At 48.3% G+C, this 14582-nt stretch overlaps 1 protein-coding gene across 1 annotated transcript in view; it reads right to left on the bottom strand.

The window, feature by feature from the left end:
• Window positions 1-14582, bottom strand: part of Ypel2 (yippee like 2) — a 60123-nt gene that overhangs the window by 27662 nt on the left and 17879 nt on the right. The window contains exon 2 of the mRNA XM_052756110.1: window positions 8662-8974. Coding sequence (XP_052612070.1) covers window positions 8662-8778 — 117 coding nt within the window. The 5' untranslated portion in view covers window positions 8779-8974. The remainder of the gene's footprint in view (window positions 1-8661; window positions 8975-14582) is intronic.

The raw sequence follows: 14582 nt of genomic DNA, 5'->3' as shown, positions 1-14582 counted from the left end.
TTTATTTGTAATCCACAGAGCAGGCTTGCAGGACATGCCTCATTCGGTCAAGTCAACATCTCTTTTTGGTGTTTATTTAAAATACCCGCACAAAAAGGATCCCACTTGAGCAGATTTGTGTTCCAGCTCCCTGTAGTCGGCAGCGAGACACACAAAGACGATTATCAGTCCTGGTCCCCAGAAACCCCTGGATAACAGACCAGTGAGCAGCAGGACACCTGCCAGGCCATTCACTTCCCCAGGGAGCAACCATGACGTTCAGCTGAAGACTTGAGAACCGGAACTGATTCCCCTGTTCATGCCGAAAAGTGCAGGGGTTCATTGTTTCAACCACTGACTGTGCATTTCCTGCCAAGCAGCAGTCCATAGTGGGTCCTCAATTACCAAGCCGTTTCCAGAACATTCAGATCACAGCAGTGCAGCAGAGGACATAATCAAGTGGCCACTTCAGCCCCCCAACACCCGCCTCAGCAGCTCATCTTCCACAAGACAGCAACACGCATCACCAAAGCTGGCCACAGCATGACGTAGCTAGTCTTCAGGAACATCAAACTGCCAACAGCATGAAGCCTGAACGTCCAACAATCTGGCTTCAACCTATTCCTTCAATTTGTTTCCACACACTTTCTAACCCAGAAGAATGGCTTCTCCCTGCATGCTCGCTCCACGGCCCTTGTTCATGCTGCCCCTCCTGCCCATTTCCACATGCTTCTAAGTACAGTGTGTGGCATTCTCCTGCCTTGGTTTCCTAAGTGCTGGGATTGCCAGGCAAGTGCCACCACACCTGGTCCATGGGCACGTCTTTCAAGTATGCACAGAACCTCACTCTCTATGCAGGTAGGGGTTTAGCCGGTTTCTTGTTCAATCCACAACTTCAAATACCTGATGGAAGTTATCTTCCTTAGAAATACCCACGTGTATATGATTACACACGTAATTTCAGAGATTCTTTATGTGAATTGGTGTTTTGCCTGCATATATATCTGTGTGATCTGTGTGAGGGTGTTGGATCCCCTGGAACTGGAGTTACAGACAGTTGTAAGCTGCCATATGGTTGCTGGGAATTGAACCTGGGTCCTCTGGAAGAGCAGTCAGTGCTCTTAACCACTGAGCCATCTCTCCAGCCCTTCAGGGATTCTTTTAGTCAGTCCACAGACCCTAGATTGGGACTCCCTAGTGAAAGCCTGCCTTGTGGTGCTAATATTTTACTAATAGGAAATCTGTCATCTTGAAGAACTATGCTAGAGATAACATGACATCATAATCATCTCAAGTAACACACGGGCTAATGGGACACAGGTGTCACCATACTGGTGATAACTGTCTCAGTCCCCACTGTCATGACAGGATCAGCCTCTTCCGTGGGCTCATCTCACCCTGAACGCACCATAAAGTACAATGTTTACGGTTCCAAACAGCTTCTTACCAAGTGCTGAAATCCAACCAAGTCACTTGGTTCAGAGATTTTCCTACTCAGCTCACTTTTACCTCACACACACACACACACACACACACACACACACCTTCTTAGGTGGTCAGCAGACAGCTCTGGAGAAGTATGAATGAGCTAATACTTCATTCGGAGGAGACAGGGCTTTTGCAGAGCAAACACTTGAAATGAAGGAAATAATTTCAGGTTGGAAATATAATTCCCTTTACAAAGCCTAACTGGTTAAAACTACTTTGGAGCCGGGCGGTGGTGGCGCACGCCTTTAATCCCAGCACTCGGGAGGCAGAGCCAGGCGGATCTCTGTGAGTTCGAGGCCAGCCTGGGCTACCAAGTGAGTTCCAGGAGAGGCGCAAAGCTACACAGAGAAACCCTGTCTCGAAAAACCAAAAAAAAAAAAAAAAAAAAAAAAAAAAAAAAAAAAAAAAACTACTTTGGAATAAGCTTTGGGTATAGCTCACAAATGTTGCTGCTAAGGAGATATGAACCTAGATAGCCTAAGCATGGGGACCTGAGTTTGAATCTCACAATACATGTAAAAAGCTGGGTGTGAGAGAGGAAAAAAGCCAGGTGTGGTGGTACGCACTTGTAATTCCAGCACTGGGAGACAGAGACAGGGAGATTCCTGGGGTTCCCGGGTCGGTTGGTCAGCCAGCCAGTCAGCCAGCCAAGCCTGATTATTGAGGTCAAGGGCAATAAGAGACAAGGTGGGCAGCAGCTGAGGGGCAACAATGGAAACTGACTGCTGGTCCCACACAAAATCACAGGCACAGATGCACAGATTGTCTGTCTGTCTGTCTGTCTGTCTCTCTCTCTGTCTCTCTCTGTCTCTCTCTCTCTCTCTCTCTCTCTCTATATATATATATATATAGACAGACACACACACAGAGAGGGAAAGGGAGGGAGGGGGGGAGGGGGAAAGAGAGGGAGGGAGAGAGGAAGGGAGGAAGGGAGAGAGAACTTAAAAGAGAAAGAAAAAGACTCAAAGGCACAAGACTCCCAACTAGGCTACACAGTGATGGTTCAACCTCCTGATTCTAAGAGCCCTCTAATTACCAGGTAGAACCAGAGCCCCAGTATGCTAAAAACTTCTATGATAGATATTTATAGATTAAGCTTCAATCCTGTTTTCTCCCCATTGTCAAAATAGAAATACTAATTTTATTTCAATTAAAAAAAAATAGAGCATACATCCATTGGATTAAAAAAATTCCAAGAGGCTAGAGCCTCTTAGCCGTTAAGAGCATTGGTTAGCCTTGCAAAGGACCAGAGCCCAGTTCCGAGCACCTTCCTCGAGCACCGGACACACGTGATGCACATACATTCAGGCAAACACACACCCTCAAATTGAGAGTTTAACACAATTTGCAAGCCAGAGAAGCTCATGGGCTGGTTAGTGAGAGCCCTGACATATGGACCTGTTCCTTGTGAGTTCCTGCGTCTCACGGGAAAGCAAGAGCACTGCTCTCACACCCCAGTGTCTACTTTGCTTCTGGGTTTACCTAAAGAAAAGGAAATGCAGGCATTTTGTCTACTCCTATATTATTCATGTAATTTTTTTTCCCTTTTGAGACAGGATTTCACGTAGTTCAGGCTGGTTTGAACCTGCGATGTAGTCAAAGATGACTTCTGAACTTGCTGACCCTTCTGTCCCCAACCCCCAATGCTGGAATTACATGCACCGACTGCCATATTTCTGTGGTTCTGGGGATCCAACTTAGGGCTTGCTATATGCTAGCAAGCCCTCTACCAACTGAGCTGCATCCTCAGCCCAGGACCTAATTAATACTTTACAAAAGCAGTTCTCAACCTGTGGGATGTGACCCCTTTGGGGGGGGTCAAACAACCCTTTCATGGGGGTCAGATATCAGATAGATATTTATGATTCATAACAGTGGCAAAATTAGTTATGAAGTAGCAATGAAATAATTTTATGGTTGGGGTCACCACAACATGAGGAACTGTATCAAAGGGTCACAGCATTAGGAAGATTGAGGACCACTGCTTCGGAGTATTTGTTGTTTTTGTTTCGAGACAGGGTTTCTCTGTGTAGCCCTGGCTGTCCTAGAACTCGCTCCATAGACCAGGCTGCCCTTGGACTCAGAGATCCGTCTGCCTCTGCTTTCCAAGTGCTGGAATTAAAGGTGTGCGGGCGTGCGGCTCCCCCACAACCACCACCACCACAAACCACCACAAGCACAAGATGGTGGGCAGCAGAAACTAGGAGAAACAAAGTTCTGCCTGACAGGACTGTCAGCAGGATGAGAGAGATCTTTGTACCACCACATCAGCACCCCACCATGTCCGCAACCTTTAAGCCACTGCACTGGAGTGAGAGGTAAAGAAGTCTTGCTGGGAACCCCAGGTGTAGAACCCTAGGCCTCAAAGGCACAGGTGGGACACTACGGCCAGCTTAGCCCTTTAGCGCCCACCAGATCAATACAGCTTCTGCACATATGGCCCCCCTGCTCTTCTCAAAGCAGTACTACCTCTAATCTCCTAGCAGGAACAGAGTGTCCAAAGGCCACCAGAGCCTGCCCAAGGAACCCCACAAGGAACAAAACCTGCCTCCTGAGTTCCCAGCCTCAGGATTGTCGGGAGCCAGAAGACCAGTCAGCTCAGGGCTCGTTGCACAGAACATGGCCCAGGCTGAGACAGAGATCGCTGGTTCAGAGCGCTGTGACCTAAGGCTGGTCGCTGCCACACCCTGAAGTGTTTCCTCACCAAGACTAGACAGTCTGCAGTCCTGGAGCACCTGTCTCCAGAAAATAACCAGACCCACAGATCTGACCAAATAGTAACAAGCAGGTTGGGTGGTGAGCAAAATACTTCTTCCGTCCACCTGCCCGGGACACCCACCCAACAGCCTCCCACAATGCCCTTCCGATAAGGATCAAGTCTTGGAATGAAGTCCCAAGTTCTCAAACGCCCTACTGTTCATTTGAGGGTTGTTGGCAGGAAGAGAGCAAGGGAAGGCCTCTGCACAAAAGCTTTGTGAAGCTGGACTTGGTGGCAGGGGCCTGTAGATCTCGACAGCTTGGGAGGTTAAGGCAGACGGACTCACTGATCTGGTGGAAACCATTGTTATTTGAGAACCAAAGTATTTTTATGCTAGGGCTGACAACATTGTGACAACAACAGTGCGAGCAATTCCGCATGCCAACTCAAAATACCTCTGCAGACAAACACCCCAGCATGCAGACCACAACACCCTCTACGGGGAGACTGTAGGACGCCTCAGCACATTCCCTAGATAGTATCAATTCAAAGTTCTCCCCTCCCACAGACCAAGGGCTGTGTGACTTCCTATAGACACATTAGGCTATCAACTGTCCCTTCCATCCATCCAAGGCCTATGCACCAGGTCTTAATGGAAAACTCATGGCTATGAAGCAGAATACCCCTCCAACCTACTCCCCGCTTTGCATTTTGGATGGTAAGGCCAAGAGAAGAAATGAAGCAACTTTATACTGCAAAGATCTTTGTCATTTACAATCCACCCATGCATCCCTGATCTCATCTGAGCTGTGTGGCAACCCAGTAAGGTAGGCTTTGCTCTGGAGTCAGGGCATGGAGGCACTAAGTGCTGGTTACCTGCCCCTTGTTATGGTCTGAATGTCCACTCCCCACCCCAATGTACTGAAATACATGTGTTGAGATATATGGCCTTTAGATACTAGGCCACGAGGGCGGAGGCCTCATGAGTGAGATTATTGTCAGTATAAAGGGGCCAGAACAAGCCAAGCATGGTGGCTCATGCCCTGTATACCTGGGAGGCCAAAGCAAGACTTCTTCAGCCCAGCAGTTAAAAGACCATGTCGGGCAACGGCTCAGTAAGACTTCCTCCAAACACATATACAAAATACGAGAACGAAGAAACAGGCCGGAGAAAGATCCTTTGCCCCTCCCACTATGGAAGGCCACACAGCAACAAGAAAGCCATCTGTGAACTGAAAAGTAAACCTTGTGACACTTGAGTTTGCCAAATTTCCAAATCTGGGGTTTTCCGGCCTCCAGAAGTGTGAGAAGTAAATTTGTTTGTTCAGGAGCCACTTCTGTGGACGGTCCATTGTTACAACAGCCTTCACAGACTTCAGACTCCACTAACACGGCGAATATCCCTTTGCCCATTTTGTGAGTAAGAAAGGAGACTCAGAGGTTGGAGAGCTGGTTGCTGGCGACTTACCTCCTGTGTATGGAAAGTGATCTGGGAAGGACAAAGCTTTCCACCACCAGAATCAACGCGCTCTAGATGTTTAAACTTTACAATGCTGTTGGGGCTGGAGAGATGGCTCAGAGGTTAAGAGCACTGACTGCTCTTCCAGAGGACCCGAGTTCAATTCCCAGCAACCACATGGTGGCTCACAACCATCTGTAATGAGATCTGGCACATTGTTCTGTATACATAATAAATAAATAAATCTTTAAAAAAAAAAAAAAACTTTACAATGCTGCATGTCCCTGACGGCTTAGCCACGCCGACAGGAAGGGCGCCTGAAGTCCCTCCCCATTCTTCCTAGGCACACACTCCATTATCTAGACCTTTGCATCTCTTGAGCCACAATAAAGGCAGACCTACTCTATTTTCATGCCCCCCCAAAGGTCCAGCTCTCTGACTAAAGACCCCATTTCAAGCACAAAGCCTCATTTAATTGCTCCACTGCACCCCCCACCCCCCACGCCTGCTATCTGCTGCCCAGCTCTCAACTCCTACTGGGCAGACTCTAAAACCGTACAGGAGATTAAGTCGAGAGGGAGAACAGGAGCCACATTATCTCCTTGAACTTTCTTAAATGGAGGAGGGGGGTCATGAAAAGAAAAGGCTCATTTTTCCAAGGAGGGGGCCGAGGCAATGATCTTTCCATTAGGCAGACGTGCTTAAGAATGTATAGATTATTTAATGCTGGGGCGGCTGCAGAGGGAAATAAAGGAGTCTTTTGTACAGTCCCAGCACAGTTTCCTCACTCTTTCCCCAGCCAGGCATTTCACCCAACTCTTTGAATCATCCAGCCCTAATGCACCCCATCTGTGCACTGGCTGGAGCCAATGAAATCAAGCCTGTGCTGACTTTGGCCTGGACTTGTGAGCCTTCCTGCCCTAGAAGGGGTGGGTAGGAAGGAGGACATGAAGCCAACGAAGCTCCCCCCCCCCCCTCATCTTCTCCCAAAGCCCTATCTGTCCATTTATTTGATCATTCACTGAGTTTTTGCCATGGGTCGAATTCTGATCTAGGGACACAACAGAAGGACGCAGAAGGGTACATGAGAGGGGGTAAAGGGGGGCTGTTCTCGGCAGAGGCTTGAGAGACCCCCACCCTCATATCCATGGAGTGCTGCATGTGTCCTGCAGCTAACTAAAAAAAAACAAGGATGTGGCAGGCCATCGAAGGCCCCGAACACTTGACTCAATACAGCAGACGTAACCTCGAAAACCATTACCATCTCTCTGCATGTCCAACTTCCATCCATCTTTTCAGGCCCAGCTCCAATAAAGACCTCCTCATCAAGAAATCCTACTGAGTACCCGCAGACAGAAATAGCTTCCCCACTGGTACAACATGACCATCCACTCACCATAAAGAGTCCCAGGGTTGGTGGAATAGCATTTTTAGTGTCAGGTTGCAGTACACAGGACACTCAAGTGCATGGGAGTCGTGGCTTCTTACACCACAAACACTTCTTCCTTGTGTTAAAAGGATGCCATAGATGCTTCTCTAGATAGAAACACTTATTTTGGAAATGACTACAGAAAAAGGTTGTGGAAAGGAGACAGCGCCAACTCAAATACAAGGTTTTTGGCTCACATTCCATGCCAGGAGACTGGCTAGTTCTCCCATGGACATGGCCTCCCACATCCAAATTTCCAGTCAAGGATTTACCCTAAAACTCAAGAAATCTGCAACGAGATGATATAGTAGATAGCTAAAGGCTGTCTTAAGTGTAAATAACACAGTTCAGGAATACAGAACAGAGTAGAATGGGTGACCATTCAGCCAGGGCCCTGGGGGCTGGAGGTATGGAGCTTGTAAGTTACTAAGCAGCCTGGAATAGACCCACAACAACAGATTCTGTTCTGGGGCCTCATTTCAGAATCTATGACCGCAGACTTGGATGTTTGGGCAGCCTTCATGTGCCAGTCAGGCCAGCCAGCTGAAGAGGAATGTTCTGTAACTGCTGGCTGGAGCTGTCACCCATGTTGGGCTGAGACTACCAAACCCAGGGAGAAGCAAGCAAGAAAGAGTGCCTTCGCCAGTTCTTATAAACAGTTCAGGATCGCAAATGTATTCTTAGTCTGGGTCTGTGTAAGTATTTGTTTGTCCCTTAGTTGTGTGGAGGCTAGCTTCTCAGGAAAGATACTATTAAGGGGGAAATTCTCCCACGATTTTTCTTTGTCATCTAGCCTAGTAAAACCTGTTTCTCCTCCCCTGGGAATCCAGGACCGGGAGGGAGACGGCTCCCCTGAGAATGCTGCCCGAAGTATTCAGTTCCTGTATTACACAATCGAGAACCTGGGTTTATTCATTAGTAACCCCCAGCCCCAACTTCAGAAGCAGCTGTCAAGGCACCTCTGGGAAAACAGGGACTCGTTCTTCAGGTATGATCAAATGTCACCCTGTATTGACTTCGTGTATAAAGGTCCCTACAGGCCAGTGGCTCAGCTTTAACAGGCCACTTTTGTTCCTCTCCAAAGGACAAGTTTTCATAAAGCCTCGCACCTTCCCCCGAGGCTTGCTAGAGGCTCCCCCATCTCAGCCAATGAAGCTGCTACAGTGGAGATGGAGGATGGCTCTGTGGCAGAGTTCTTGCCTAACACGCAGAGGCCCGATGGACTCCAAAACTGTGTGAGTCGCCAGGCCCCCAAGCCACCAACAGGGTTGACATCAAGTTCTAAAATAAACTGATCCTCTACTCTGTCCCTGCAATTCAGAGTTAATTCTCCATGGAAAGGACAGCACGGCTGGGGATTTAGCTCAGTGGTAGAGCGCTTGCCTAGCAAGCGCAAGGCCCTGGGTTCGGTCCTCAGCTCCAGAAAAAAAAAAAAAAAAAAAGACAAAATAACAAAGAAAGGACAGCCTGTGGGTCAGCCCTCCCCTTATAAAAGACAGCATGCAAATATTCCAGACTGTATGGGAGAGAGCTTAGAAGTCTGTGACCCCAGGAACAGGAAATGCCCCCTGACTGGGAGGCAAGAAAGGCCTTCTGGGAAACCAGTACCTTGGAAATGAGTTCATCGTGATTGGCCAAGTGAGCCCTGCAGTGAATGCAGCTGTAGGTCCGGTGGCATGAGGGCAGGTATGCCTGAAAAGTCTTGGATCTTGTCATCTTCACCATTGGTGCGGCTGAGCGTGGGGCGAACTCTGGGGCAGCCCACGAGGCACTCCCACAGGATGGGTCGCACGGGAAACACCGAAAGACACAGGTAAAGGCCGTGGTTTGGCAGGGGGTGGGTGTGCGGCAGGCTCCACACACTGGTGACGTCTTCAGAGGAAGGACTCTCTGGTAGAGGTCTACAGCTGCTTCTCAGAGCCTGCGGCAGCAAAGGGAAACACCATCAGCAGCTGGAGCAAAGCTTTCTACAAGATGAACCCAAGTGCCGCCCTCAGAGGGAGCAGCGGACACTGGCCACATAAAAGATCCTCTTCTCTGTTCCCTCACACTGCACCCACTCCAGTCTCGCTGGCTTTGTTAGGTAGTTGGAGATTATTCAGTACTAACACAGTATTGACAAGAGTTCTAACAAACTGGCATCATCACCATCCCTGGACACAGACCAGGATTGAAGATGGGCTATTCGCAGCCCCCAGGGCGGACCTCCTGGAAATCCTCACCCCAGGACTTGGGAGCGCTTCAGCTATTCACAACATCCAATAATCCAATAGTCCTGTTTGTATCTCATCCATTTTCAGACACCAGGAGCATGCCAACCCTGGAAGCCACCACCTACAGGGGAGCAAACCACACAACAGCTTCTGCTGGATTAAGTGTGGGACTCAAAAGACCAAGTTCCCATTTAGTAATGCTCCCGAAGAGTGGTAGCTAGTTTGTCTGCGAGAAGTGATTCCCTTTGCAACACCTTGCTCTGACAAGATACCCAGTGTATGTATTTATATGTGTATTTTAAAAGGCAAGTAAATGAATTAAATCAAAGGCATAACATTTGAAAAATCGTAATGACCATGAATTGCACAATGCTTCCCAGTTCTCCCATTACTTCCTGTAGAAGACTCCACTACCTAGCCTCAGCTTTCTCACTGTCCTGGGAACATAGGACACTAAGAATGGGGAAGAGGAACAGAGCTCCCAGTGGATCGACTTGAATGAAGGCCTCTAAACCTTTGCTTACCTGAGGCTCTGCATCTGTCTATTCCCTGGACTTCACTAATGGGGGAGGCGTTCCCCCTTGCCTACCTTCCCAGGAGAGCCAGGAGTGTTAATTAACACCTGCAACATGCTTTGAAGATTAAATTATTTAGAGAAATGGGGGAGGGAGACAAATAAAATAAGTTCTCCCTCTCTGGACTGTCTGGGATCCATCTGGACTTAGGAGGAAACCTGCAAATCATAGTGTTCTTTTTCCTCTAAATCCACTAACTAGTAGAACCAAGTCTCTCATTAGGAGGCTGCTCCCATCCATCCCACCTGCCTTTCATTCTCCCCACCACAGCTGTCACATCTGGGCTACACCTTTCTCAGTGGACAATACCACTGCCCAGTACTACAATGAAGACAGTGTGAACAATTCTCCTCACAGCGTCCTTGAGCCACGTGGGCTCCATGCCCAACACACATCCCTTGTGTGACCTGTCTGATTCAGATCCAGACCCACAGGGGCCAGGGCATGTCTTCCCTGCTCAGTCTCCCACAGGTTCAAGACGAAGAACTGGGTTACACGTCTGTAACACAGAAATACTGGCGGTAGACAGAGGTGTAAATGATACCCTAGACCGCGCCTCAGGCTTAGCCACAACAGATACACAGATGCCTGGGATCCCAAGCTAGCCTGTGGGGACTAAAGGCTGACAGGGCTAGGTTACTCTTTCCCCGCCCCTTCCACTGGGTTTCCTGACCTAGCCTCAATATTTCCAATATTCCTGTTCTGCTGTTATGTTAGCAAGGATAAAAATTCCAGAAGAGGCAGAGGAAAGTGGGGGCGGTACCGGTCCCAGTCCACGCTGAGTGCCTCTGGTGTATTAGCAGGGTGGGAGCATAGGGCTTCTTTCTGTTGGGTCTGGGTTATGTTTTTGCTTTTCTCACAGCCCAGGAAGGCCTGGAACCTCTTGCCTCAGTTCCTCCCTAGAACTGTCACTAGAAGTGTGCACCACCATGCCCAGCTGTCTAAGTTCAAGTCCACAGCCGTGGCTGCCCAGGGCCAGGGTGAGCAGCATGAACCCCCGGGTCTTCCACAAACACCAAGGAAAGAAAGGAAAACAATGGCCTGGCGGGCTGAGAGCTTTACAGAGGCCATAGAGTGTTTTCTTATGCGCGCAGACAGCTTCTCAATTATGCATTTCCCTGGAGTAGAATTATTTCTTTTCTCACTTCTCCTCTGTAGGAAGCCTAAAAAAAGTACACAGGCAGAGGTTCCTTGTTATGCCCTGAATCCAAAAACACATTCACAGCTCCTTCTACAGAATAAGCATTTGCAGCATGTATTAAGTGTTGAGTAGGTCACAAACATGGATCCATGAAATATACCTCACCATGACTCAGAGAAAATGCTACCATGCATTGGCCTAGGCTGCATGGTGCTGGAAAACCCTGGAAAGACTGGGCCATGGACATTTGCCTTGTCTATGGCAGACTCATTGTCCTCTGGGTGGGGGTTATTGAGACAGGGTCTTACTATGTAACCTTGGCTGTTCTGGGACTTGCCATGTAAATCAGGTTGGCCTTGAACTCAGAGATCCAAAAGCCTCTGCCTCCAGAGCACTGGAATTAAAGATGTGCACCACCATGTCCTGCATTATTGCTCTTTAGTAATTTCAGAAGTATCCTAAAGAAGGGACTTTCTCCGGGGTGGGGGGGGGGGTGCGGATCGGGCAAGGCAGACAGAAAGTATTAGAAATGTTACCATGTTCAATTGGTCCAGGACAAACTAGAAAGACCTAGAAGGAAGAAGGGGGAGAATGGTAGTGAAACAAGAGGGCTGGAGAGATGATGGCTGGGCGGTTAAGAGCACGTACTGCTCTGGTAGAGTCAGTTTCCAGCGCCCACATCAGATAACTCACAGCAGCCTGTAATCCAGCCTGGGAGGATCCAATGCCTCTGACCCCGGTGCCGCACCTGCACTCACAGGCACCAGCACCCACACACTCTCTCTTTAAAATACAAAATCCTGGAATAAAGAATGAATGGTGAAGCAGTGGCAGGAGGCATTCTATATCTAGTAAGAAGGAACACAGGCCAAGTAGGAAAACAGAGATGAACACCAGGCCCTAAAACAACAACAAAGAAACCAACCAAACAAAAAAACCACCTAATCACCTAGTGTTCTTCCCACTTGGAGTCAGGGTTCTAAAGGAACAGAACTCACTCCTCTCTCCCTCTCTCTCTCTCTCTCTCTCTCTCTCTCTCTCTCTCTCTCTCTCTCTCTCTCTCTCTCTCACACACACACACACACACACACACACACACACACACACACACACACACACACACACACACGGAATTTATTACATTGGTCCAAATAGTGGTACAGGCTGTGGTCCGGCTAGTCTAATGGCTGTCTACCAGCAGAAAGCCTAAGAACCCAGGAGTTGTTCATTGGCTGGATGTCTCTGCTGGTCTCCTGCATATGCCTGAATCCTGAAGGAGTCTCTAGCACCAGTGGATTTGCCAGTGAGAACAAGCAGGCAAAGACTAAAAGCTTCCTTTTTCCATGTCCTTACATGGGCTTCCAGCAGAAGGTGTGGCCCAGATTAAAGGTGACTCTCCCTACTCAAAGATGCTGATTAAGCCGGGCGGTGGTGGCGAACGCCTTTAATCCCAGCACTCGGGAGGCAGAGCCAGGCGGATCTCTGTGAGTTCGAGGCCAGCCTGGACTACCAAGTGAGTTCCAGGAAAGGCGCAAAGCTACACAGAGAAACCCTGTCTCGAAAAACCAAAAAAAAAAAAAAAAAGATGCTGATTAAAGTGGGTCTTCCTATCTCAAATGAATTAAGAAAAAAAAAAATCTCTCTAGGTGGTGGTGGTGCACACCTTTGATCCCAGCATGTGTATGATGGGGGAAACCTGTGGGTGGGTGTGCGTGTTGTGTATGCATGCGTGCGTGCATGTATGTATGTGCGCGAGCACGTGTGGATATAGAACTGTGAGTACAAGCCCAGCCAGCCTGGTCTACAGAGGAGAGGGAGTTCCAGAATATCCAAGGTTACAGAGAAATTCTGTCTGGAAAAACCATAAAGGAAAAGAAAGAAAAGGAAAGGAAGGAAAAATCCCTCACAGGTATACCTAGGCACTTAGGTTTTTAGTTAATTCCAAATGCAGTCAAGTTGACAACCAAGAATAGCCATCATACCATTTACAGGAGATTTTTAAAAAATTTTGCTTGATTTAATTCAATAAAGAAGTGCATTGATTTCCCTGGAGAGAAATGAATCACGCATGCGGGGCCACAGGACTTGGCACATTTTAATTTCTGAACTTTGGCCCCTGTTAATGGTGCCACAGTGTGCATGGATATAAAAGTCCAACTTGTTGAGCATTTTTGCAAAGTCCAATTGATTTCTAACATAATCAAAAGCCTCAGGGCTTGTGTACAATTTAAACAGCACTTAAAGTGAACTAATAATCCACAGTGGAAATTAAAGAAAGACTGTCTACCACCACCAGCTGGCTCACGATGATCCCCATGGAAAGAAAAATGTGAAATATTATGATTAAAAACAAAGATCTCAGATATACCATCTCCAGAGCCAAAGGCATAGGGAACACACGCTGAGCCTGTCAGGGGCCCTTCTGACTGACAGGCCATTCCCATGGGAGTCACAGTAGCCACTGAGATTCAGAACTGTACCTCCCAGGTGTCACTGGGAGGAAAGAGTGGCATGCTTCTTTCTTTAGTTATGCCGTAAGGAACCTGAGAGGTGACCTGGAAGCCAGGCAGCATCATCCCACAACAGCCTTGGAAGCTGGCCGGTAGCAGAACTGCCACAGGAAGACAGGGCTATCCCTAACGTGTGCCTGTGCTGTTTCAGTAGAGCAGGCAGAAGGTGACCAGAGGTGGGCTCTAGAATCTCACAAATGAGTTCTGTTCCTTCCTAGCTGGGTGACAGCTGCTGGCAAGTTCCTCAACTTGCAGACCCTGGTGTCCCCTCTCTAACTAAGTACTAAATGAGATGACCCAGCTCTCTCTCATTCTTAGTGGTCCGTGGAAATAAAATGACGCCGCTTTGGATGAGACGTGAACCCTTCTGTGGCTCCAACACACCACACTCACAGGGAAGTGTGATCCCTACTGTTGCTACAGTCTGGCCCAACTTCATCCTCTCCCTTCACCAAGCCCTCACCTGTCCATTCAGACTTCAGCCAACTCTGGTACAAGTGGCAGTACTGTAAAGCTGGCATTTGGGAAACTGAGGCAGGAAGATGCCATGAGTTTGAGGAAAGCCTGGGCTACATAGCAAAAAACATAGGCCCTGGAGGCCAGGTAAACTTGGATTCGGTCTGGATTCTTCTCACCAGTTGCATTAACACTGGGCAGAATGCCTGAAGACAGATAACAGTGCCCTCACCCCAGGGGAGATGAATCAAATGATAAAGGGTGAAATATTCTAACAGCACCTGGCACAGGGTTCTCTACTGCCCTGATTAGCTGCAATCATTCTTACCAACAAGGGGGAAAGGGCACAGGAATTATTGTTCCCACTCTCAAGACCAAAGGTACCAGTGTTCTTGTGCCCCTGGCTGATTGATGGTGGTTAGGAGGTTTTATACAGAGTTCCAGGCCAGCCAGGGCTACAGAGTGAGACCCTGTCTCAAAAACAACAACAAAAAGAGTCATGGGTTGAATGTGATGATGGCTCAGGCCTACAATTCCAGCACTCCAGGAAGATTGCAGGCCTACAATTCCAGCACTCCAGGAAGATTGCAGGCCTACAATTCCAGCACTCCAGGAAGGTTGCTCCAAGTTTGAG

Source organism: Peromyscus californicus, unplaced genomic scaffold (genome assembly GCF_007827085.1).
Source record: "Peromyscus californicus insignis strain IS unplaced genomic scaffold, ASM782708v3 Scaffold_3__1_contigs__length_106647218, whole genome shotgun sequence".
Classification (NCBI taxonomy): Eukaryota; Metazoa; Chordata; class Mammalia; order Rodentia; family Cricetidae; genus Peromyscus; species Peromyscus californicus.
The sequence above is the reverse complement of the archived record's forward strand: the minus strand, read 5'-3'. Positions and strand labels throughout refer to the sequence as shown.